The sequence below is a fragment of the Bombus huntii genome, chromosome 6 (assembly GCF_024542735.1).
Source record: "Bombus huntii isolate Logan2020A chromosome 6, iyBomHunt1.1, whole genome shotgun sequence".
NCBI classification, from domain to species: domain Eukaryota; kingdom Metazoa; phylum Arthropoda; class Insecta; order Hymenoptera; family Apidae; genus Bombus; species Bombus huntii.
In genome coordinates, this window is record NC_066243.1 from 11,919,549 (window position 1) to 11,943,871 (window position 24,323).

At 33.8% G+C, this 24,323-nt stretch overlaps 6 protein-coding genes across 23 annotated transcripts in view; 3 read left to right on the plus strand and 3 right to left on the minus strand.

Annotated features, from left to right (window-relative positions):
• LOC126866513 (uncharacterized protein CG43867) overlaps positions 1–10,476 on the plus strand; it is a 98,968-nt gene extending 88,492 nt beyond the window's left edge. For 6 of the 13 annotated variants that reach the window (XM_050620163.1, XM_050620162.1, XM_050620171.1 and 3 more), the window contains 18 exons: positions 1,156–1,323; positions 1,592–1,777; positions 1,846–2,048; positions 2,494–2,725; positions 2,896–3,070; positions 3,148–3,384; positions 3,468–3,759; positions 3,846–4,119; positions 4,204–4,593; positions 4,667–4,885; positions 6,611–6,903; positions 6,998–7,331; positions 7,405–7,644; positions 7,720–7,856; positions 7,931–8,060; positions 8,134–8,343; positions 8,415–8,550; positions 8,622–10,476. In XM_050620163.1, coding sequence (XP_050476120.1) covers positions 1,156–1,323; positions 1,592–1,777; positions 1,846–2,048; positions 2,494–2,725; positions 2,896–3,070; positions 3,148–3,384; positions 3,468–3,759; positions 3,846–4,119; positions 4,204–4,593; positions 4,667–4,885; positions 6,611–6,903; positions 6,998–7,331; positions 7,405–7,644; positions 7,720–7,856; positions 7,931–8,060; positions 8,134–8,343; positions 8,415–8,550; positions 8,622–8,686 — 3,921 coding nt within the window. In that variant the 3' untranslated portion in view covers positions 8,687–10,476. Of the gene's footprint in view, positions 1–245; positions 1,083–1,155; positions 1,324–1,591; positions 1,778–1,845; positions 2,049–2,493; positions 2,726–2,895; positions 3,071–3,147; positions 3,385–3,467; positions 3,760–3,845; positions 4,120–4,203; positions 4,594–4,666; positions 4,886–6,610; positions 6,904–6,997; positions 7,332–7,404; positions 7,645–7,719; positions 7,857–7,930; positions 8,061–8,133; positions 8,344–8,414; positions 8,551–8,621 lie in introns of those variants that run through there. The other 7 variants (XM_050620173.1, XM_050620164.1, XM_050620166.1 and 4 more) reach the window with 7 other exon arrangements.
• LOC126866535 (N-alpha-acetyltransferase 20) lies at positions 10,473–11,738 on the minus strand. 2 transcript variants are annotated; one of them, XM_050620232.1, is made up of 6 exons: positions 11,551–11,737; positions 11,413–11,437; positions 11,188–11,278; positions 10,984–11,113; positions 10,772–10,908; positions 10,473–10,696 (listed from the first exon to the last, which is right to left on the minus strand). In XM_050620232.1, the coding sequence occupies exons 1-6, from the start codon at positions 11,601–11,603 to the stop codon at positions 10,611–10,613; spliced, it is 522 nt and encodes a 173-aa protein (XP_050476189.1). In that variant the 5' UTR covers positions 11,604–11,737; the 3' UTR covers positions 10,473–10,610. The 2 variants fall into 2 exon arrangements, with proteins under 2 accessions (XP_050476189.1, XP_050476190.1); XM_050620233.1 differs by lacking the exon at positions 11,188–11,278 and having other exon boundaries at positions 10,984–11,123; positions 11,551–11,738.
• Positions 11,739–11,903: 165 nt separating this feature from the next.
• On the minus strand, positions 11,904–18,408 carry LOC126866526 (acyl-CoA:lysophosphatidylglycerol acyltransferase 1-like). 3 transcript variants are annotated; one of them, XM_050620213.1, is made up of 6 exons: positions 18,157–18,408; positions 16,426–16,643; positions 16,127–16,341; positions 15,780–16,044; positions 15,519–15,670; positions 11,904–15,440 (listed from the first exon to the last, which is right to left on the minus strand). In XM_050620213.1, exons 1-6 carry the CDS (start codon positions 18,258–18,260, stop codon positions 15,204–15,206), a joined length of 1,191 nt encoding a protein of 396 aa, XP_050476170.1. In that variant the 5' UTR covers positions 18,261–18,408; the 3' UTR covers positions 11,904–15,203. The 3 variants fall into 3 exon arrangements, with proteins under 3 accessions (XP_050476170.1, XP_050476169.1, XP_050476171.1); XM_050620212.1 differs by having other exon boundaries at positions 15,771–16,044; XM_050620214.1 differs by lacking the exon at positions 18,157–18,408 and adding an exon at positions 17,529–18,150 and having other exon boundaries at positions 15,771–16,044.
• A 61-nt stretch (positions 18,409–18,469) lies between these two features.
• LOC126866524 (fumarate hydratase, mitochondrial-like) lies at positions 18,470–21,544 on the plus strand. Of its 3 annotated transcripts, none has more exons than XM_050620207.1 (7): positions 18,470–18,740; positions 19,544–19,678; positions 19,764–19,964; positions 20,036–20,318; positions 20,393–20,655; positions 20,727–21,116; positions 21,193–21,544. In XM_050620207.1, the coding sequence occupies exons 1-7, from the start codon at positions 18,615–18,617 to the stop codon at positions 21,319–21,321; spliced, it is 1,527 nt and encodes a 508-aa protein (XP_050476164.1). In that variant the 5' UTR covers positions 18,470–18,614; the 3' UTR covers positions 21,322–21,544. The 3 variants fall into 3 exon arrangements, with proteins under 3 accessions (XP_050476164.1, XP_050476167.1, XP_050476165.1); XM_050620210.1 differs by lacking the exon at positions 18,470–18,740 and adding an exon at positions 19,122–19,146; XM_050620208.1 differs by lacking the exon at positions 18,470–18,740 and adding an exon at positions 19,350–19,466.
• A 134-nt stretch (positions 21,545–21,678) lies between these two features.
• LOC126866530 (arginase, hepatic) lies at positions 21,679–23,199 on the plus strand. Its single transcript, XM_050620221.1, has 7 exons — positions 21,679–21,837; positions 21,907–21,979; positions 22,064–22,269; positions 22,341–22,504; positions 22,587–22,702; positions 22,770–22,892; positions 22,955–23,199. Exons 1-7 carry the CDS (start codon positions 21,739–21,741, stop codon positions 23,188–23,190), a joined length of 1,017 nt encoding a protein of 338 aa, XP_050476178.1. The 5' UTR covers positions 21,679–21,738; the 3' UTR covers positions 23,191–23,199.
• Positions 23,188–24,175, minus strand: LOC126866536 (uncharacterized). Its single transcript, XM_050620234.1, has 2 exons — positions 23,904–24,175; positions 23,188–23,736 (listed from the first exon to the last, which is right to left on the minus strand). The coding sequence occupies exons 1-2, from the start codon at positions 23,925–23,927 to the stop codon at positions 23,359–23,361; spliced, it is 402 nt and encodes a 133-aa protein (XP_050476191.1). The 5' UTR covers positions 23,928–24,175; the 3' UTR covers positions 23,188–23,358.
• Between the last annotated feature and the right edge of the window lie 148 nt (positions 24,176–24,323).

Below are 24,323 nucleotides of genomic sequence, written 5' to 3' on the forward strand. Positions count from 1 at the left end.
AAAGTTGCTGGAAAAACAAGAATCGAACGTACGATCGTCGTATCGCGTGTCGAATAAATCGTATCGGGGGTGTAGAGTAACGATGCGGCACGTGGTCAGATGAGATTTACAGTGAAATGGGCCAGTGTGCTGACTCGGTGTGAAAGAGTGATCGAATATCTGGAACGACAGTTCGGTGGAATGTCGGTGCTATTAATACTGCTCTGCCAGCGATGATTCGCGTTGCGGCCCAGCTTTGTTACTCATCGTCCGCGAACGGTGCAGCCTTGTTCGATCAATCTCGCAACCGAAAATACGAAGCTTAACGCGTCTTCTTATTCCGATTCGACTCAAACTCTAAAATCTTTTCCTCTGAATCTCTGAATTAGCTATTGAGAAGGAACAGAACGCGATCAAACGACAGAGAGAAGCGAAGTATCACGGGATCCTTGACTCTGGAGAAAAGACGACAATGAACGTGAAAACGCGAAGGGTGATCGATATGATTCGCAGAGCACATGCAACCACACGCGGTGCCAGGAGGAAAACATTCGGCCAGAGGATTTCTCCGTTGGCGTATTGATTTTCTCAATATCGCTCTCTGTCTCTCCCCTTTTCCTGCTTCAGCGGTGGACGCGCGGAGTGCAGCGCTTACGTATCCGTACTGCGTGAGCGTGATATCGATTTTTGACAGCTGCTGTAAAACGAGCATTGCCACCATCGTGGCAGAAAAGGGGTGCACCAGGTCCACACGCAACGCCAAACGTCCCTTCCTTTTTCTCCTCCCCTTGTCCACCCTCATTCTCTCTCGCTCTGCACGCTTTGTCATTGCTGTTTACTCGACGATCCCACGCCACGCGTCTCCGACTGCTGCCATGCTTCTCCGATCGCGCCGGAAACGTGGCATGCTCGCGTGACGCTTTCCGAACCGACGAAATTCACGGAGTTCCAGTTATCGGTTGGAAAGTAGGCTGGTCAGAGGGTACGCGCAGGCAATGTTTTTATGGGGAGGAATCGGTGAATGGGTGTCTTCTGGGCCATGAGTTAAAGAGTACTTTAAGAGACAAAAGCGGAGATCAACGATGTTGAAAGTTCAGAATTAAGTTAGTAAAGCGATATGTCGTAATGGATAAACGGATTTGCGACGACTGGAAGGACGTGTTGGATGTATTACAGGTACGGATGATGGAGGAGCGGCTAGTGAAGGGTGAATACTGCTTGAGCACATCCGGTGTTGGTTCTCCACCGCATTCGCTGCCGTCGACTTCCGGTACGCAGAATGACAAGATCGAGGATGTACATTGTGCCTGCATCTCGAAGCTAGAAACACAGGTCGAGGAACAGGTAATGCAAACAAATCCAAACGTTTCTTCCGAGAAAAATATATGAATCGATCTGCCCTCGATCGGAACCTCGTCAGGTTCCTCGTAGTATCAGCTTGCTTTCGAACGTCTAAGAATTCTATACGACAAACGGATTTAATTTCATCAGCAATTTTGCAGAATCAGTATTCCGATAATCTAACGCGGTTGCGTCATGATAAAACAACGCGCCGTATCAAAGAGCGGGCGAGATAACTGATAATCTACGAGCGATTGCTAAACGCTTGCAGAGGCAGTTACGGCTTCAAGACGCGAGGCAGGTCGAGGCGAAAGCCGCGAGAATAAAGGAATGGGTGACCAATAAGTTGAGGGAACTGGAGCAGCAAAACCAACACCTAAGGGAACAGAACAACAAGTGCAATCAGCAGTTGGAGCTATTGAGAAATCACATAACCAATATCGGCCTGAAACCACCTGTACGTAGAGTCTTCGGTATCGGGAAAGAATTTTAAAAATTCATTTACCAAAGGACGTGTCGTTTCAGGCACCTACAAGGGCATCCTTATCTCTGGAAGTTGACCCCACGTTACGCAGACGATCGGAAAGCTTGGAGGGAACACCGCAGGCGGTACCGGAAAGCGTGCAAAGCGCCGTAGCGGAACCACAAGCTGGTACAAAGCACCGAAGACACCTGTCCGCCTGTGGAACTATACAACGAGGGATCACGACCACCAACATGGATTCAAGGTAGAATCTCGCGAGAAACCTTCGTCGTCTGACGCTTCGCGCCTACGTACATTATTACATACATCTCGCTTGTTTTCGTAATGATCGCTTCTTTCGCTTCTGCTTGCGCGTCGTTCGTTAGCCTGTAGCGTCGCGTAAATATGTCTCGATTCTCCTTGGGAGGTCTCACGACGTGATAGCGGCGCCCGACTCTCGAAACTGTGGTACCCTGTAACGTCCTGAGACTTCCTGCGGGGATCTGTCGACCCCGTGTATACTTTGTTCTCTGTTGCCTTCCAGTATAGAGCTTCTCTTTTACTTTTCATCTTTATTTCCTTCGTTCTTATTGGCACGAGCACATCGCTACGGGGCTGTCGCTGATCGTGTATCTATCGAAGCGATTAAAATGCGTTTGCCGGCTAAATTAGTTCCGTGTTTTATGCTTGCCGTTCTTTTACCGCTCTAGCTTGCTATCGGAGGAGCTCGCTGCTGCGGTGGAAAACTTGGTGATGTTACCGAATATACCTGGAGTCTCGGAGACGAGCAGAGACAGTGGCAGCTCGGAGGCTATTCACGATTACGCGGAGATCTATACGCCGAGCAGGGAAGGAATGAATTGGGCTCAAAGCGCGCAAGGTCCTCGACCACCCACTCCACCCTTGCACCGATTTCCTAGTTGGGAAGCCAAGATATACCAGGTACAGATATATGCGTTGATCTTATTAGGTTCGTTTGTGCGTGTGAACGGTTAACATAAGTTTCTAGAGTAGAAAATCAACGAGTCTTATATTTATGAGAAAACACGCGTTACGAGCATACTCGCCAAGTTGTTACAGTCAGGAAACAAACCCGTTTACGAATTCCATAGGTAGCGGATGGCGGGCTTGGCATCGGTCCACCGACGAACGAGGAATCCGCGCCTTCCACAATGACAAATACAACTAGCTCGTCGAAACATTCCCAAGCAACAGGACACAACTTGACTGCGCACAACTCCCAAGGCTATTGCGATATTTCAGTTCCAGTCTATGCAACGGTCAAGGGTAAGTCGCTGTCGTTCGTTTCCTAACAAGCATTCATTTTAAAAGGCCGAGTGTCTATGATTCTTTCGATTTTTTAGGGCGAGCCAGTCAAATTAGGTCGATGCCCTTTGGCGACAGTTCCGACGACAGCTCGGACGGCGAAGAGCATCCCAATCAAACGGAAACCAACACGAGAATCACCAATAGCTCTTCAGACAACACGGACTCTTCGCTTGGCAGTGGAAGTAGTCCTTCGAAAAGCGTTAAAACCACCAGCAGCCTTAGTCCTGCCAAGAGAAGCTCCAGCGGTTCCCCTAGCAAAAGCGTGAAACGTGGTAAGCATTTCAATTATCATTCGCAATCGTCGAACACTGTGATCGTACATCCAACAACTTGGAAATTGCCGCATCGCTTACAGACACCTCTCTGGAATCTGGTCTGTCGGAAGACTACGCGATACCTCCCGATGCTCTAAGCTCCACATCCTTCGAATCTAGTATGCCGAGTTTGCTAATGCGAGTCTCCGGCGAGAGCCCAAAACGACAAGAATCTTTAGAGAAGACCGGCCACCTTGCGAAACTCGGTGGTAAATTAAAAACCTGGAGAAAGAGATGGTTCGTGTTGAAGAACGGTGTGCTGACCTATTGGAAAAGTCAGAACGATGTCAATAGAAAACCTCAAGGCCAAATTGTATTGGATGAAGTGTGCAGGTAATTGTGCAACGATATATATTTTCTCGTATTTTCCTCGTAGAAAGTACGAATAAAATTAAAATTATCCTTGACTTTTTTAATAGGATAAACAGGGCGGAAGGTGCTGCAACGTTTGAGATAGCAACAGGGAAGAAAACGTATTATTTAACGGCAGACTGTATCGCAACGATGGAAGACTGGATAAGGGTTTTACAAAACGTACAAAGGCGGAACGCGACGAAACTTTTGCTCAGTAAGGAAGATAATAAGCCTACGATACAGGGATGGCTGACGAAAGTGAAAAACGGGCACGCTAAGAAGTGCTGGTGCGTCCTCATCGGAAAAATGTTCCTCTACTTTAAGTGCCCTAACGATACGGTAAGCCACTGATCTTTCAATGTGTATATTATTCGATGACTACACGTGAATATTACCAAGGCCTCCGTTTCATCTGTCTTTCAGAATCCTATTGGACAAATAAATATGAGAGACGCTAGAGTAGAAGAAGTCGAGCACGTGTCCGACAGCGACAGCGAAGAAAGAGACGCCGAGGGTCCTCACGAAAGAACAATCGGTATTTTTCCTACTCATCAAGGCCCTACATACTTGCTGATGCCTCATAAACAAGATAAAGACAATTGGCTGTACCATCTGACGGTGGTATCTGGAGGCGGACCTAGTGCTGGAACTCAGTACGAGCAGCTAGTACAAAGATTAATGGAAACCGACGGAGATCCTAGTTGTGTTCTCTGGAGACACCCGCTGTTGCTCCACACGAAAGAGAACATCACTAGCCCACTGACCAGCTTGACATCCGAAGCCTTGCAGACCGAGGCTATCAAGCTTTTCAAGGTTAATACATAAAATATAAAAATATCGTATATCAGACACTTTATATACGAAGAAATGTTATTTTACGCCACAGGCTTGTCAGTTGTTCATGTCGGTGGCAGTGGAGCAAGCAGGCATAGACTACCATGTGGTATTAGCGCAAAACGCATTGCAACAATGCATAGATCAACCTGAATTACAATCTGAATTCATATGTGCATTGGTAAAGCAGACAAGTCGTCATACTCAACATCGTTTGGGCGTACAGGTAAAAAAGGCCGCCAGACTTGTGTCGCTGGGTACTGCGCGCGTTGTAAGTCCTGCTTATTGTTTAACAAACACTCTGAACCCTGTACCATTTTTACAGCCGACGAGTTCGTCGCGTAATTTATAATAAACGTTTTACCTATTGGCCGAAACGCTACTATCAAGCTAATAGGTTTAAGATCTATGGTATTCTTCAAAAAAGGCTAGTTAAAAAACGAATGTATAATTGGATATATCGCTTCCGTATAATCAGAAGAAATGGTACATCGGGTACGCTTAGTCAAGTATTATACGAAGTAATTCCGTTGAAGTAGCGGTGAACTGTTTAGTTGTCTCTCTCTTTATTCTTTTTTGTTTTCTTTTGTAAAGTAACTCACTAATAATTAATACAGCTGGTTGTCGTTTATTTGCCAAAGCAACATATAATTAATAATAGTAATGATAGTAATAACAATAACATTAATAATACTTGACGAAGTATTTAACAGAAAACGATTTTAGTTTTAACATTCATTCACATTTCATTTTCATTTGCTGCTTTACGTGTGCTATTCCTAGGCTACTCTAAAATCGCATGCGTTTTTTTTTCCGATTCTTGTTATCTTTTTTCATAGAACATCGTCATGTTAAGTTTGTTTTATTTTTATTGTGTACTTTTTGATATTTATACATGATACCCGATCACCTGTACCCTGATGCCCTATCATGTGAGCCGAACATATTTCGACAATTCATTCCTCTCATCGCGGGAGAATCACTTAGACTCACTCTTTATTTCATCGATCATACTTCATCATCGATGCATTAACGATCGATCGTCCGATTCGCTAATAAAATACCACGATCTCCGGACTTGTCAAAATACGTTCTGCGGCACACACACTTGCAGAATGGTATGTTGGTGTACATAAAAAACCACACACAGAAAAACATCTTTTTACTAGATTGGTTTTTTGTTTCTGTTTCCGTACGTTTTTTTGCTCGATAGCTCATTACAAAATATTCTCTGTTTTTTGAATGCTGCTTAGAAAAATTAGTCTTTGATTATCTGGTCATAAACGGTTATATAAGAAAATTGATTTAAAGAAAAAAGAAAAAAAAAAAGAAAGAAAGAATAGCAACAACAGCTAGAAGCTCCTTACAGATTCGAACGTACGTCGTAGAATGTAATTAGATCGAGAGCTTCGGAAGCTATGCATCGTTGAGTACAGTGTATCAAGTGTCAAGGAGAATAATAAGAGGAAAGAGCGCGTTCGAGCGATTCGTTCGTGACAAACGAACGAGAGAAAAATGGTTTCGAGCTGTAAGGTAGACTCACATGGCCTAAAAAATTACGAAAGCGCTTATCTCATCCACATTTCTCTTAATTCATTCGACTTATTACAGTTCATGCGTTTTATGTGATTAACACACATAGAGTTATGCGTTAATCAGACCGATTTCGATTGCTTACATTACTAACAGGCATTATATTATGACGAAAGTGTAACGAATCTAGAGTGTTCCATCAGATCCGAGGGCATTCGAACGTTTGTCCCAGACACTCCTCGTACAATTCCAAATGCATATTAGAAACTCGATGAGCTGCACAGGTCTAAAAGATTTTAAAACACGTACCCTCGATTGTCCTGTTAAAATAGATTCTACAAACGAATAATAAACGAGGACAGTGGAGCGCGATTTATTTAAAGAAAAAAAAAAAAAAAATAAAGTAGTAGATTAGGTCTGGTTCGATCCAGGGATATAGTAGTATGCCAGCATACCATTGCAGCAGCTCCTTCTCTGCGCCACGCAATCGCTGTTCACCTGCGATACGCAAAGTCCCGCGGCAAATGGCAGCGGTGAAAATGCGGACGCACAGTCGACGGCCTCCACTTCTCACAGTCCTCCGCTCATGCAGGGCCACTCGACGTCAACGATCTTGGACTGCAAAACTAATCCCGCCCAGTACGTTCTTATCCAGGGATGGCAGCTGCTCGCGCTCGCTGTTTCTCTATTCCTACCAAGAAACAATCGGCTACTCTGGTACCTGAAGTTACACTTGCAAAGAAACGCTGATACTAAGTAAGCGGCCTTCATTCGTTCTACTAAGCATTTAAATTTCAAAATTTCAACCGAAACATGTTAATTTAAACGTATGAATTTGTTATTTTGTCAGAACGGAGTGCGGCAAATACGCAGCCTATTGCGAAAGAGCGTTGGAAAGGACATTACAAAACGGCGGAAGGGAGGTGAAGCCCTCGAGGATGGAGGTCCTATCGATATTAATGAAAAATCCCTACCATCATTCCCTGCCACATGCGATACCGGTTCACTTCTTGAATGGGACGTATCAGGTTGTAAGCTTCGATGGCAGCACAACGATAGAAGAATTTCTGAATACTCTGAACCAGGAAATCGGTTGCCGAGATGTTCATCAATCGGGTTTCACGTTATTCAGTGACGATCCCATCGAGAAGGATCTTGAACATTTCATCGATCTTCAGGCAAAAGTATGCACCTCGGGAGAGTTTGGAAATTACGGTAGACGAAAATATTCCGACGCGATAATTTTATTCGTTCCAGCTTTGTGATATAATCTCCAAATGGGAAACCGCATTAAGAGAGAAGGGCTCGGGAAAATTCGAGAATACCAGGGTGATACAATTAACGTACAAATCGCGATGCTATTGGAGACAGGCAGCTAAGATGGAAACCGACAGAGAAAGGCTTCTTCTGTGTTACCAAATAAATCAGCAAGTCGTACAAGGCAAATTTCCGGTCAATCGAGAACTTGCATTTGAACTTGCGTCGTTAATGGCACAGGTAAAGTTACTCTTTGAAAATAATGGTGCAGTTTTTTAATGAAAATACTGTTAATGTAACGATGAAACGTTGTAGATCGATTTTGGTGAATATAACAACGATAAAGCTCGAGGCAGCGGCCCAGGATGCAATCCCCATCATTTGGTGCTTCAAGCTTTAGACAAATTTTATCCCATACGATATCGGACAAACATCACTGCCGAGCAATTAAGGCAAGTACCATGTAAATTACAAAGAACATAAATAAGTATCAGCTGTATTTAAATTCACGGATTTCTTGTTGCAGAGAACTGCAAGAAAAACTTCAAGAAAAGTGGATCGCGTTAAAAGGTCGTAGCGTATTAGACTGTGTTCGCATATATCTAACTTGTACCAGGAAGTGGCCTTTCTTTGGAGCTACACTCTATCAAGCAAAGGTTAATAACGGGACATATTTATAGATAAACAAAAATGAAAAAGAAAGTTGTTTAAAAATGTCTTGTTTCATAGTTGAAGCAAGCTGAGCCGATAACCGTATGGATAGCCGTTTCCGAAGATAGTGTTACTCTTCTAGAATTACAAACGATGGCAGTGATGTGTCGTTATAATTATGCGAACATAGTTACATTTGGAGGATGTTTGGATGATTTTATGCTGGTCGCTTGCCCTGACGAAGGAGCAGCTGAACAAAAACTTTTATTTGCTCTATCAAAACCTAAGGTATATTATCGAGCAATCTAATTAAAACAAGATTTCTAAATATTAAATATTATCTATTCGCATCTATACAGATTCTGGAGATAACATTGTTGATTGCCGATTACATGAACGCCTTGGGACATACTTTACCTGGCACGCCACAGATGAACACATTAACTCGTAATGGGTCTCACAGATCCATCAAATCGACCCTAAGACCTACAACGGGTTTGTAAAAATACATACCTTTGTATTTCATTTTTTCTCTGTTTTTACTGATTGAATAACAATTGAACTAGGTTCAGGCTGTCTTCCAACGCAACCAGATATTTTAAAGTCGACGCCAGACCACCAAAGACCTTAAAAAAAGACTGGTCAATCGAATTGGGAAAAAAAAGCAGGGGAATACGGCACTTCGTTCATGAAAGTCTGATCCTGCCAAGGCACTAACTTTATATTCGAAGGTACTACAGGCTGTATTGTAAGAATTTGCGTAAAACGATACACTGGACGACGCTCAGCAACGTGTGCGCTGTAGTTGATTTTAGTTGCGTTTTGTGTAAATTAGAGATGATGCTTGACAGACAACGTTTTTGTGTACATACCTGACAGCATGCAAAACTCTGTGGTCCACGTTAACGCGATTTAAACGTGGGTGACTGAAATTAATCGAAAACGATTTGCAACACTGCCTAAAATAAATTAGTATGTCTGAAATTACATCGAATAATTTCATTAAAAAAAGCTAAGGCATCGTGCTGAAACTTTTTGCTACCGTATTTATATACCAAATTCAAAACGTTTAGCGTAAGATAATGATGCAGAAGTGATGTATCACATATGTATATAATTAATCGGAGTTAATGGATGTTTAGAAGTCTAGTGAGTGATGCAGCGATACCTTTGTCTTTAATGTGAGAATATGTCGACGAAATTCTTATTTCTTGCCAAATCGATCGCAGTACACGTACGAGGAGCCTGCAATTGCTTTGCAGTGCAAATAAAAACACATGGATATAAGTATTTAGATTTTTCAAATATAAAGATATTTCAAGCGTAATAACTGTACCTACTGTCATTGTAAATTCAAAATTTACCTTCGATCACTACATTATTCACATAATGATCTGTTTTAATTTAAAAAGTGTTGTACACGATTTTTTATTGCATTGACTAATTACTTCTTTTATATTTTATAATGACTAATTTGAGAAATATGGTTGATTGGTGACAGTAAGTACAGACAGTATTAACTTTAAGTCTGGTTGAATTTAAGCTCAATCATAAGAAAAAAATTCTTTGTACGGAAAGTGACAAATGCAACTTACACATTATCATGTTATTTTGATAACAGCTAGTCTCATATTTTATATTTATTTAATGTTTAAGCAAATAAGTTCGTTTTATAAGGACACGACCAAATAGATGTAATGGGAACGCGTTTTCTTTAATAATTAGTATCGTTCCTGCGGTAACATACGTGCAACATTTTTGTACTAATTAAACGATGATCCCGTCACGTATAGAAGTTTTGTACTCGCTTGACGTGTCCTACATAACTAGCAAATGTCTTCCTTCTCTTTAGTATCCAGAAATAAATAAAAGTTTAAAAGTAGGGCTTTCGTGCAATATGTACAAGACTTCTATAATTTTATAATTCCTGAGATAGGCTGAGTGTGACTGTGCCTCTCTGAGCAGTATAGACAAAGTAACTCTATGCACGGCTTTGTTTAGCGCATTGAAGATTTATATAAAATAAAAACGATAGAAACCTCAGATTACTGGGAGCAGTACAAAGATATGCAAGAACGACATTTTGTCTTTAATTTTTATAATACGCAATGAAATGCTACTATTTAGGTGCTTAGCACCTTTGTATCATGATGCAGTAAAAAAGAGTCACTGATCTGTAAATATCACCTTAGTCTTAAGTTTCTAAATATAGTAGAATGAGAAGAGGGCAGCTGATAAAGGCTACAATCGTGGTAGAAATTTCTTGCGATCGTCTAGCTGTCTACAAAATATTCTGAGCCTACCACCTTACATTTCTATTTATTATTTATTCGCATAAAACGACGCATAAGGGCACGAGCGGTGTGAGCGAAAAGCATTGTACTATTGTACAGGAAGAGAAATAAACTGCTCGGATCTACACTTTGAGAGACTTATTTACTTACTGTATATATTAAAAACCTTATCATACGATACAATTTGTATGCTTCTTATAAATCTATCAAATATTTTGGATTAAATCCTTAACAATATACATAATCATAATATTCATAGATTCAGTCTATTTCTTCAGGTCTTACAGGATGAGTTAATGGTATTACTGATTTTTTCTTTACATCTCTTGAAAGTGCTTTTCTCATGTCTGAAAAAAGAAAAGAACAGAATATTCAATTTATATTTAAACAATTGTTTACAAAAGTAACAGTAATTTGTATACCAAAAGCATCTTCATCTGGGTTTCCAGTATAATATTCTAAAACAGTCCTATAAACAATATATCCTAACTGTTGATACATTTTGATTGCCACCTTATTACTAACTCTTACAAAGAGATCTACAAAATATGCTTGCTTCCTGTAACAATATAAAATACATTGAAACATAGAATATATATGTTAATATTAAATAAATATGTTATATTAAACTTACTTTTCTGAAACCTTCTCTAAAAATTCTATTAACATTGCAGCCAAACCTAATCTCCTATAATTAGGTGAAACTGTAAGAGCTGTTATATGACCATGCCAGTTCTCTCCTTGCCCTTCTGCCTTTCCCATAACTTTAAATTTCTAATATTAATTATAATGCACTATCAAGGAGAAGTATCTTATATGATACAAGAAAGAAACTTACTATAACCCATAATTTCTCCACTTGGCGATTCAGCTACTTGAAAATACTCTGGCCAATGTGCTAGATAGTGTGTATAAAAAGAAAGTCCATACTAGTTTAAAATTTTACCAAGTAAAATTTTAACAAATTTAAAATTAAGAAAAATATATACCAAAATTGTGTAGGAAATAAATATGTTTATTTTAAACAACAAACGTAATAAGGTATAAGATATTTAAAGGATACTGTCTCCGTAAGTGGATCTAAATTTCTATAAAAAATAGAATAATTAAAAATGTTAATAAATAACTGTTTTTATTCAAAATTGTATATTTAGGTTAAATACAATATTAACAATGGATAAATACATATTTCGATACTCACACATTGTTAAATTTAAATAAATCGTTGCATGTGAAAGGCCTAAGAGTCGTCATGTTTTAAATGCAATAAAAGATTAAGTAAATGAACGTGATATAAATGTGATTTATGACAGGAAGACACTAAATCCAAACTAATCCAAGCTCAGATCTGCTCAGACCTAGATCAAGTAAATGCGACTAGTGTAATTTATTCATCTGACACCATACGTCGCCACTGCACCACCTTGTGGAATTTCAAAATTTCATTCTACTTCAGTACGCATGATTCATTAAAAAACGTTTTATCAAAGGAAAAATAAATTAATGAATAATAATATAATAACAAATTAAATTATGCAAAAAAAGTTTTATACGTAATTTAAAAACAATTTTATTAAAGTTCTTATAAGAAAAGAATACAAGCAAGGTATTTTCTTGTAAAATTTCGGGGACTTACGCTAAGTTACATCTTTTTTACATTTGTTTTTATATAATATTTATGAATATCAATATGCAGTCATACCTAAGATGCAGTCAAAAACACGGCAAATTGTGTAAACATTTTTATGATACAAATATCAAGTGTAATATATTTGCCTCGTGCATTGCACAGAAATGACCTATCATTTTTTGAGCGTTACACATCTCCTTCGCGGATATTGTTACAATGACTTTCTTCTGAAAAAATAGTTAAACACTTTTTTAGCTATATGTTTATACTTTTTAAAAAACCGTATGCAATGTACAAGTATAAAATCAAAGCTTCTAAACACCTTTCATACAGGACACTAATGTTGCAAATATCAGTATATACTGTAAAGTCTTCAACTTCGATATTTTTATTTTATCTATAACATTACAAATCTTAAATGCTACTTATGTATATCTTTAAAAAAGAATATAAGGTAATAATATGTAAAACACGCTTTGATATTGTAATAATAACAAAGCTTTGTTTGAAATATAATAAATATAAATGCCTCTTATAGAAATACTTTTATGAAAGCACTAAGAGTAAAAAAATTAAAGCACAAGCAAACACAACCAGTTCTTCATTATTTAGTTTTCTTCTTCATACTGATATTTTGTTAGAGAGTGTGCTGTATAAAATGTGGTAGGTTTCAACAATATGCTTTGTAATTCACACACAGCACAGAAATAAATGCTTAATGTAATAACCATAGAGTTATAAATATATTTTGTAATAAATACAACATTGTTTTTAATTACAGCATTTTGTATTATTAATGAATCTTGACATTTTAATTTTTATTGTACTATATGTTTTATTTTAAATCTAATGTGGCTAAATATCTCGAAAATATTGGCCCTTATAATGGAGTAAATACGTTATTATGCAATTAGCATTATGTTACATTTTGTTTTGTTTCCTTTCTATATTCTTAAACATAAATAAGAACTTATTTATGCTATTTTTACATTACAATTAAGTATTAGCAGAATCTTAATGTATATTTTGTAACCTTTTTTTTTTATTAGCAATATAGTTAATTTTATTTCTTTTAATTGAATAACTTTAAACGACGTACTGCAGTTTTCGTAATGCAAAAACATAAATTATTTTCATAAATTTAATAATCCCTTATAGTACAATTGGTGACATATTTAGAACCTCGTTTTATCGTTTCTAAAATTTGCTACCAAGACTAGAGATTTCATCATGATTTAAAGTATTCTCTTAAATAAAACAATAACAGCGTTTTATCATCTTATCAAGTAAAAATGCATTTATGACATAAATAGGATACAAGAAATCAGTGAATTCGCAAATCTAAATTCTTTTGATTTGATCATTTTTTCCTATCATGATACTGCCTATAAGATACTTGAAGATAGTTTGTGTCTACATATTTTATATTAAATGCAATCAAATGCAAAAGATGTCAGGAATAATAGTATATTTTAATAACACACTTTCATATAAATTTGTGTTCGAAATTTCCGTGTTTTCATGCGCGCAATCGTATATTATAAAAACTTAATCTTTTATACATAAATAATATCTATGTCTATCAGTTGATATCAACATTGATCTTATTGAACTTGTTACATTTTAAAAATTTCCCATTAATAATAATCATAACCAAAATTTAACTACTACAGCTATTCCATGACAAGGAATATTTATTTTGTGTGTGCATTGGCTAATTACTTCTTTGATCCATCAGTCTAGAAATTGCTTTCGATTTGGACTATACGTTTATTTTACAATAACCAATTAGGCAGCATTAAAAATCTGTCTTTAATAACTCTATTATTTCTACATACATGCAAAATTCCTCCTTTATAAAGTGATGTAATATGAATATCTTAAGAACTAATTGTAGGCGTTGATTTGACTATGAAAATTATGCATGAGATTTGCATATGCGTATATACAATTAACACTGAGGTTTGTCCGTAGGAACAAGGCACGGCTGACGTATCGTCTTCTTTCACTGAACAGCGTTATTATTGGTTGAAGTTTAACAATAAAGTACACACCTTAATTATTTTGACAGATTTCCAAAGATATTATTTTATTTTTATTTCTGCCAAGTTTCAAAACAATTTACGTCAAATTTCACATCTACTTCTTCATAGAGTTATGAACTTATATAAGTTTTCTAGTATGTAATTTAAAAAATTATGTTTATATGATTGACTTCGCATTGAAAAATACTTTTTTCTTATCATGTATCACAAATAAATGGATATTCTTTGAAATGGTATTTACTATCACTGCTTCAAAACAGCAGTAACAATTTACTATTACATTTCGCAATTCCATTTCAAGATAATATTTAAGATATCGTATTACAAAACATACGTGCAGGATACTATGAAAATCGCCTGAAATGCTGCCAAGTCCTCCAGACAAATAATCAAATATAGATACATTTTCGCAATTTATAATAAATGAACAAATAAAAAGATAACATTTATATCAATAGAGAATGTTTTAAAACTATCATGCAACTAGTAGCATTAGATATTATAATTGAATCAACAAACATTAAATTATTCTTTTATATAGGCAATATGAATATTGAAGTGTAATTTTATCGTGAATTTATTATAAAAAAAAAACTTGAATCGTTTTTAAAACGTAATAGTATTTCATGCAAAATATTATGAAGCTTTATATATCCAGAAATTTAAGCGTTGATACTTAATAAAATAGACTGATATTATCTTGAATTACTAGTTATCCAAGTAAAATAAACTTATTAACGAACTATTATTATTAATTTTGTTTATCAAATATAAGCGTTTTATACTATACCGCGAACTGTAAGTTATTGTTGTGAAGTCAATATGGAAAAATAGCAGCAAATAAGTGTCTCAAATTAATATTTTTGGAGATCCCAGTCCTTCATAAAGTTGTTGATAACTTATTGTAATATGAAGCATACTTGAAATTATATTCGTACCATCAACAAAATAGGCAAATAATGACGATTAAACCTGAATGGTAACGAAACGGGTACTTGCAATTCACTACCTATGGCATAATTAGATTACAAACATTCATTTGAAATTGACAATCCATACATCCGTTAGTTTTGTTAGTTAACATCAAGAATAATATTTGAGGCAGGAATATTTTTACTTTACTACAATTTAATTTTACTTACGTATCTGAACGTAATTTCTTGTATAGTATAAAACGCTTTACCAAAAGCAAGATAGTACATACGTAAACATATTATAATGTATATAACTAGATGTTATAAAAAATAAATGAAGGACTAGGAATCTCAATGGATCCTGATGGATTTTAGAACCTTCATTGACAGGTGCTTGAGTGCCAAGAAATGATCCATACTTGTAAAAGTTTTCCAAAAGTGATTCTTTTTCAACCCATCTATCATATAACCATTTAGACAATAATTCTGGTTCTCGTGGGACCTAAAATCAATGATGTAATAAAATATTCTCATGGAAAATATGAATGAGTGACGGTCTACATATATTTAAAAAACTCACCACTGAGCTAGGAAAAACTCGGTAAAATAATACTGTTTCACATGGTGGTCGTGAACCAGTTATAATTGTTGGTAAGTCAAGTGGTTTACCTTGAGGATATGCTATCGTTATATCTAGAATCCAATTGATTTGTGGTTTAGCTGCCGTCATATCTATAAAAAGTTTATACAGATTAGCAATACATATGTTACTTAATATATTGTAATTAAACAAGAACTTAAGTTAAACTACAGTTCCTATAAAATTATTTACTTGGCCTACTGTTCAATTGTTGTTCTGCTGTATTATTTTCTTGTGATGGACCAATCGTATCAAATATAGTTTGCATTGCTCCTACTCGCGGTAACGTTACATTTTCAAGAATTGGCAAATTATTCTTTTTAGCATATTTTTGTGATGTCTCTCGTCTTTTACATAAAAATCCTCCTTCTGGGAAGAGAACCATCCATTTTCTGCTCAATGGAATATATGCTTCTTTTAAATGCTTTTCTAGCTTTTTTAAACTCCCTTCCCTTTGTTTTCGACCCTAACACAAAATATCATCAAAAATAAAGTAACCCAGTTACTTAAGATATTATTAATAAACTAACAAATCTATAATCACTTACAGATACAATGAAGAAGTCCTGGTGTAAAATAGAAACTATACCAAAGTTAGTAAATTTAAAAATCCTATCCATAATCCACATTAGATTAGGTAATACATTTGGCTTAGCATTAAATGTTGTCATGAGTATAGGAACATCACCAGTACTTTGATGATTTGCTATCACTAATGTTCTTTCACTAATAATTTCTTGTATATCATCACCTTGTTCTATTACTATAAATTAAATGTTATTTGTTATTTCAGTATTATTTTAATAATGCTATTTTAATTAAATATATAAATTATTTGTATACTCACTATCATAACCTGCAGACCAAGTCCACGTGGATACCATTGCTAACAGCCAATGGAAAAATAATCCTTCGATTCTCCAATATACTTGTGGTTGATAAACTTTTACAGGGAACAATAATGTCATCCATACTACATATGTTGGTATACAATAAATATTGTTGAGTATCACAAAAGTGGTTCTAATAGTACATTTTACAAAATTTAATACTTTATTGATTACCCTGCAAATTCATAAATACACTAAAATTTATAGTCATAAAAATAATTCTTAAATACTCAAATATTTATTTTTATTTCTTTTATTAAACTTTTGAGGGCCCATAAGACTATTGCTTATATCTTTCATAACAATATGGCTAAACTATAATTTAATAGAATAATGTGATTCCGTCACATAAAATTTAATTTGCATCCAATAAATATACAAAAACATTCTTTGTTTGCAATAATATTTGTCATACTAATGTAAAATTTCATCATATAACTTTGCAAAAAAAAATAATATTATTTTTGCTCGTAAAATTCTTATTGATATTTTGTTCCTTGATTACAATAATTAACTTTTGAAAACATTTATTTTAGATAATTATACTTAAACCACACTTTAACTCACAACTTAAACAACATCTTAAATAAAACCAATAAATATCATACAAAATTTCTTAATTTTAGAAATTGCCTCTCCAAAGCACATTACGCTTTCTAAACTTAAAATTAAGCTTTTTTCCAGGATTTTAATTGAAAAATAAATATAAGTTAATCTAACATTAAAGATCGGTTATGTGCAATGGTTATATACCAAAGTCGGGTTTCATATCTCAGTTAAATAAATTTTAAACATATATTACAAGAAATTAAAAAATACAACTGATTATGCTAAAATGCTACAATGATTTCAAATTATTTTAGAAATTACTTAAGAACAAGAAGCCCGGTACTCGTGACATTCTAGGTTAAGGATAAAAAACGTATTTTTTATCAAATTAAAAGTTGGAAGACATGTTGTTCGTAAAATAACTTGTAATTGTAGTAAGAAACGTTTGTTTATTTACATAGAAGTTGGGAACGGGGCATGTTGCATTTGATAAAACACGTTTTTAACTTACCTCGTAAAAGTAGAAAAGGAAGAAAAGTCAGTCATTTTCGAAAGACACCACTTGTAATGCAAACTCGACGAAGTTTTAACCACAATTTTTTGTGCATAGCATTCCCTTTTGCATAAATTACATAATAAGGATCATTAAGCGGGATGACATGTAAAGATTCTCGTGCTGTTTACATGAGACGTAAATCTTAAAATTTTGCTAAAGTTGTTAAAATTCAATAAACGCGTTAACCGCTTCGTTTAATCGTTGAATAATTACTCTCGATATCACTAGAAATTCCCAGTTCCAATTGACACACGACTAGTATGATAAGACCGTGTTACACAAATTTATCGGTTTGTTATCGACTACTATTTAGATGACGTTTTTTTCAAAAATACACCATAATTTTGTTACTTCAACTACACGCAATACCACCACGCACATATAACATAAATACAATGGCGACGAAAGTTAATAGGTTAGTAAAAATACTACATAATTTAGCCGATAATTAACATACTATTAATTGGTCGACATTGTATTCGTAATTGAAAGAAGAACAATTCAAAAAGAAAAGAATTTCATGTGTACGTTTATATGGTATGTTTGAAAGTTCATGTTTTTGGAAACCAGGATGGTAGCTCACCAATCAGAAATTTCAAATACCAACATGTAAACTTTTCGATTACTTCTTTTACATGTTTCTATTAAAATACATCTAAGACGGTTTTTATAAGAATAACACTTCATAAACTCCAAATAATCTTATTGCAATCTAATAGAATACATTTTTATTTGTAATAATATTAAACTAATTAAAATCAGTTAATGTACTAAATAAACCAATCACGGTCTTATTTATTTGCGCACAATATCTTGACTGTATGTTTGCAACTGCAATAAAATTGATATCTTCACTCAGCTCACGTAGAATCTATCTAACTATAACATATTTTGTGCTTAGTTTTCAAGCTACTCGTTAGTGCACACTTCTATCAGAGCTTCTGCTCTTGTGTCGTTTTCAGTCATTTTTACTTATTCTTTCGATCCTTTTTAACTTCTGGAACGATTGTTGAAAAAAACTAGACGTTAAAAATTATTAAAATGACATTAAGTTTATTGAAATGTTCACTTATCAATCATGGATTATTGGAATTAAAGAAATCATCGGCTTTTTTAACATTAAGGCTGTCATTGTATACATCGGTAGTTTCTAAAGGCAATAAAAAGGTACTACTATGTCATATAAAATAGATCTTATGACTTAAAAATGTATCATTTCTCAATAACGCTTTTTTAAATTTATAGCTAAATTATTTTATTTATTCTTTCTCGCAATTTACTCTTTTCTACTATTCTCGTCTAAAATCTTTAAATTAGTTCGTGCATTATTTTTACATAATCATTAAAGAACTAGTTCTTGAAATAATTTTGCAGAATATTATAAACAAAAAATGTACTGCCTTGTTATAAACAATTTTTTTAGCATATTTGTGAGATGTTACGATGTCATTTGTAATATAACAATTGAACACGTTTGACATTTAATCGAATTAATCATCTCTAAACGAAAACGAAAACAGGAACTTTTTCAATGAAAATAGAGATTGTGGAATGAATTTTATGAAACAAGATGGTATGATACAAATTTTTTATTTTATAGAAAATATTAATTAAACGTGACATATTAAATCCTTATGTTTATATAATGGAAGATACTATATTTATATATTTCATTTTTATATTACATAATTATGTATATAATTCTTTTGTGTTGTGTTCCCTTTTTTTTAATTTTATATTGTACAAGCATAAAAACCTATCTGAGTACATATCTATTATCACATACATGGTTTCATCTGACTGACCTTCAATTTCCTCTGTTCAAACTGCTATAGTACTCATTTTGAAGCTATATTCATTCAGTTCTATTATATAATTTACCTTCCCAATATGGTATATGAGCATAAATTATTTTTATAAACAAATTTCATCATTAGTATTATAATAAATTTTTAATGTTGTAATTTCAGGAGTCCAGTGGTGAATTTCGAATTGAAAGGGATACTTTTGGTGAACTAAAGGTTCCTGCTGACAAATATTATGGAGCACAAACAATGCGGTCAAAAATGAACTTTCCAATTGGTGATAGTTTTGAACGAATGCCTGTAAGGAAATCTAATTATTTATTATAGAAAAAGGAAGTTTTAATGCATATAACATTCTTAGTTTATATTTTGAATATTTCTTTAGTATGGGGTTATTGTCGCAATGGGTATATTAAAGAAAGCTGCTGCACTTGTAAATAAAGAATATGGAATGGATGCAAAAATAGCAGATGCTATTAGTAAAGCTGCAGATGATGTTATATGTGGAGACCTTTATAAAGATCATTTTCCACTGGTAATTTGGCAAACAGGTTCTGGTACGCAAAGCAATATGAACACCAATGAGGTATTGACACATTATTAAATAATTTAAGTATAATTGGATAGACTTGTAACTAGTTTATTTATTCTATTTAGGTAATTTCAAATCGTGCAATTGAATTACTTGGTGGTAAACTTGGATCAAAGGATCCTGTCCATCCAAATGATCATGTAAATAAATCTCAAAGTAGCAATGATACATTTCCTACTGCTATGCATATAGCAGTTGCTTTGGAAATTAACAGGGTATTACTTCCTGGTTTGGAAAAATTACATGAAGCATTAGAAGAAAAGGCTAATGCATGGAAAGATATTATAAAAATTGGTAGAACTCATACTCAAGATGCTGTGCCCTTAACACTAGGACAAGAATTTTCAGGTTGGGGTTAAAATATTCAGGATTAAAATATATGTATTAAACTATTTTTATAAAAGCAAATAATTGTAATACAGGTTATGCAGCACAAGTTTGTAATGGCATTAAAAGGGTAAAAGATACTCTTCCAAGATTATATGAGTTAGCACTTGGTGGTACTGCAGTAGGAACAGGATTAAATGCACCAAAAGGTTTTGCGGAAAAATCAGCAGCAAAGATTGCAGAAATTACTGGATTACCATTTGTAACTGCTCCTAATAAATTTGAAGCTTTAGCGACTAAAGATACTATGGTAGAAGTGCATGGTGCGCTGAATACAGTAGCAGTTTCGCTTATGAAGGTATGTTTAAAGAATATTCGATTAAAAAAATCTATATTTGTTATTTTACGTTATATAAAATTTCTATTTAGATAGCTAATGATATTCGATTTTTGGGAAGTGGACCTCGTTGCGGTCTGGGGGAATTATCTCTTCCTGAAAACGAGCCAGGAAGTTCTATTATGCCTGGTAAAGTTAATCCAACACAATGCGAAGCAATGACTATGGTTTGTTGCCAAGTCATGGGTAATCAAGTTGCTGTATCTATTGGTGGAAGTAATGGCCATTTTGAGCTTAATGTATTTAAACCTATGATAGTTGCAAATACATTAAGATCTGCAAGACTATTAGGTGATGCCTGTGCCTCATTTACAAAGAACTGCGTCGTCGGTATTAAACCGAATGTAGATCGTATCAGTAAACTTTTGAACGAAAGTTTAATGCTTGTTACTGCTTTAAATCCACATATTGGTTATGATAAGGTATTACAATTTTTTAATTAAAAGAAGACTGGTTTATTACAGTCTTCAAATATAATATAAAAGTTATATTTTTCAGGCTGCTAAAATTGCCAAGCAAGCCCATGCAGAAAATCTCACGTTAAAAGAATCAGCATTGAAGAATGGCATAACTGCAGAACAATTTGATCAATGGGTGAAGCCGGAAAATATGATTGGTCCCAAATAAATTTTAGCACACAGAAAGAAGTTAAGAATAACAATTTTTTAATTGTTAGCTATTGAATAAATTTTTTGTTTACGTGTTGTAAATTGTGATATAAGTATTATTATTATCAAATACTAAAAATATTTTTAGTGCGTATTAATTATACATATCTAATAATAATTTATATAATAAATCATTTGTAAGAAATGTTACACATAATAAATGCGAAATATTACGACAAGTAGTAATCCTCAATTTAATATACTTTTTAAGTTTTTTTTAAGTTCTGTTCTTGCACAACTATGTTATAATTTGTACTGTAAATCTCATGTGTTATCTATATTACAACAGATATGTATTACAACAGTCTGAGGGCATAGGTCAATAAACAGTTACTTTAGCTTATTAAATTCTACATTAAAACAGCATATATACAAAATGAATATATTAAAGAAAATACAAAGTGTTATTACCAGACTTGGAAATCGCAATTATGGCAAAGTTGGAATAATTGGGGTGCCATTTGATAAAGGACAGGTATTATAGTACATGGTAATATAGTAACATAATGTATAAAGTAATAATATACAGCAATTATAAATATAGCATAAGGAAGGTGTAGCACATGGTCCAGAGGCAATTAGAACAGCTGGATTAGTGCGAGAATTAAAATCATTAGGTATTTATTAATATATATTTCACTGATTTCAAACAGTTTTAAAAACTAAAAATCTAATTTTTGTAACTCCTTACATTAAAAAAGGGTTAGATGTGAAAGATTATGGTGATATTTCATATAAAGCAAAAAATGTAGATGGAGTAAATAACATGTCACACTTGGGTGATGTTGCTGGCTGTACAAGTTATTTATCTGAGAAAGTTCAAGAAATTTTGAAAGATGATCGACGAGTATTGACTATTGGTGGTGATCATAGTGTAGGAATTGGAACTATAGATGGTCATGTTAAGGTATAATTTACTTCTTTAAAAATTACAGCTTTTTCTTTCCACATTGTATATTATACTTTATACCATTACAGGAAAAAGAAAATGTAGCTGTTATATGGGTTGATGCTCATGCAGATCTAAATACAAATAAAACTAGCGAAAGTGGAAATGTTCATGGAATGCCTGTAGCATTATTAACTTCTGAATTGGCTGATTACTGGCCACATCTGCCAGGAATGGATTGGCAACAGCCAATGTAATTTGTAATTATATTACAATAATATTATCAAAACGAAATAGATAAAATAATATATTAAATATGTTATAATTATTTACAGGTTATCAATTAGAAATGTAGCTTATATTGGATTAAGATCTGTTGATCGTTATGAAAGATTAGTTATTGAAAAATTTGGTATTACTGCTTTTGGTATGGAAGATGTTGAAAGATATGGTAATATTATATACTTAAGCTGACCAAAACATTAACAAATCAATTATTAAATGATATCTTTGTCCAGGTATTCATGATGTTGTTTACATGGCACTAAATAAAATAGATCCTAATGAATCAAAATCATTACATGTTAGTTTTGATATTGATTCCTTAGACCCATTAGAAGCACCATGTACAGGAACTCCTGGTAAATTATCTGCTTTTGCCTAGATAATTTTTATTCTAATTCTTACAGTTTATTTGTTTTAGTACGTGGTGGATTGTCACTCAGAGAAGCTGTTCACTTAATGGAAATATTATACAGAACTAAAAGACTAAATGCAGTGGATCTTGTAGAAGTAAATCCTTTCATTGGTAATCAACATGATATTCAATTAACTGTTGAAGCTGCTATACACATAATTCAAGCTGGATTTGGTTATACCAGAAGAGGTCTTAAAGTTCCAAAGGGTGTTACAGATATGCCATTACAGACATTTAGATAAATTATAATCATCTTTATTGATGATATTATAACATTAAAGATAATCAAGTTGCCATGTCAATCCTCCTTTGAAGCTTATATAATAACAAACTTTTGTATACTTTTAAACAATACCACAAAAATATAAGGGAGAAACAAAAGAATACAATATATTTCATTATTATATACACTAATTTTTATGAATCACAAATATCTTATCAGCAATATCATTAAATTTAATTTCTACCTTCTTTATTTCAGTACTTTCATCCGGTTGAACTTGATATTCAAAATATAGTTTTCCTGTAGTGTTAGCCCCCTTTACATTAATACCGAATTTCTTAATATTACCAGATTTATACTCTGGAAGCGTTATTCTTCCTTCCTTTATAGGTTCTCCTAAATGTTTAATGGTTTCCTTATGATCATAAAATAATTTCAATGCCTTTTTATAAGTTGTTGTTTTTCGAATTTTGTTTTCTAAATCATATCGTACAATAAGTCCTGTAGCTGTAACAATAACACTTCCAAAAAGGGCTACTGTTGATAAATTTTTAAGTGAAGGTATCTAGATATAAAATGGAAAAAAAGTTTTATTGTATTTACAAATTGTTTCTTTTATTTTATACAATTTGTAGGTTAGGTTTTATGCAAAGAAATAACAAGCAAATCTCTTAAATAATAACGTATGTAAGTAATCACAATACTGATTTATCACATGTATTAAATACATACCTTTAATTGTCTTGTAATCATCATCTTTTAATCAATTTGTAAGGAAGTATTTTCCTACGGATACGTTTCAAGTAACCTTACAAACACCGTAACTGTCTCGTGTTCAACATTCAATTATGTTTTTACTTACATTATTCCATTATCGATAAGTATAAATTGGTATTACAATATATAAGTACAATATACAATAACGAAACAGACACCGCTGATAATGAAATTAAATCCTATTACATGTTATTAATAAATCCTAAATATATATATACAGTATATAAGCTATACATACATACATATATATATATATATATATATATATATATATATATATATATATATATATATATATATATATATTGCATAATAAATATAAGATAATAATAGAACATCTTTTCGTCACGTGATCGAATTATGGTTACAATACTT

Coding starts and splice junctions, on each gene's coding strand:
- LOC126866535 (XM_050620232.1), bottom strand. CDS start 11,603: ATGACGACTCTTAGGCCTTTCACATGCAACGATTTATTTAAATTTAAC. Junction 10,909..10,983: donor TTAGAGAAGGTTTCAGAAAA/GTAAGTTTAATA, acceptor ATATTGTTACAG/GAAGCAAGCATATTTTGTAG. Junction 10,697..10,771: donor CCCAGATGAAGATGCTTTTG/GTATACAAATTA, acceptor TTCTTTTTTCAG/ACATGAGAAAAGCACTTTCA.
- LOC126866526 (XM_050620212.1), bottom strand. CDS start 18,260: ATGAAGTGTTATTCTTATAAAAACCGTCTTAGATGTATTTTAATAGAA. Junction 16,342..16,425: donor TTGGTCTGCAGGTTATGATA/GTGAGTATACAA, acceptor TTTAATTTATAG/TAATAGAACAAGGTGATGAT. Junction 16,045..16,126: donor AGGACTTCTTCATTGTATCT/GTAAGTGATTAT, acceptor ATTTTGTGTTAG/GGTCGAAAACAAAGGGAAGG.
- LOC126866524 (XM_050620207.1), top strand. CDS start 18,615: ATGACATTAAGTTTATTGAAATGTTCACTTATCAATCATGGATTATTG. Junction 19,679..19,763: donor ATAGTTTTGAACGAATGCCT/GTAAGGAAATCT, acceptor ATATTTCTTTAG/TATGGGGTTATTGTCGCAAT. Junction 21,117..21,192: donor CACATATTGGTTATGATAAG/GTATTACAATTT, acceptor TATATTTTTCAG/GCTGCTAAAATTGCCAAGCA.
- LOC126866530 (XM_050620221.1), top strand. CDS start 21,739: ATGAATATATTAAAGAAAATACAAAGTGTTATTACCAGACTTGGAAAT. Junction 21,980..22,063: donor GCGAGAATTAAAATCATTAG/GTATTTATTAAT, acceptor ACATTAAAAAAG/GGTTAGATGTGAAAGATTAT. Junction 22,893..22,954: donor ACCATGTACAGGAACTCCTG/GTAAATTATCTG, acceptor TATTTGTTTTAG/TACGTGGTGGATTGTCACTC.
- LOC126866536 (XM_050620234.1), bottom strand. CDS start 23,927: ATGATGATTACAAGACAATTAAAG. Junction 23,737..23,903: donor TGATTACAAGACAATTAAAG/GTATGTATTTAA, acceptor TTTTATATCTAG/ATACCTTCACTTAAAAATTT.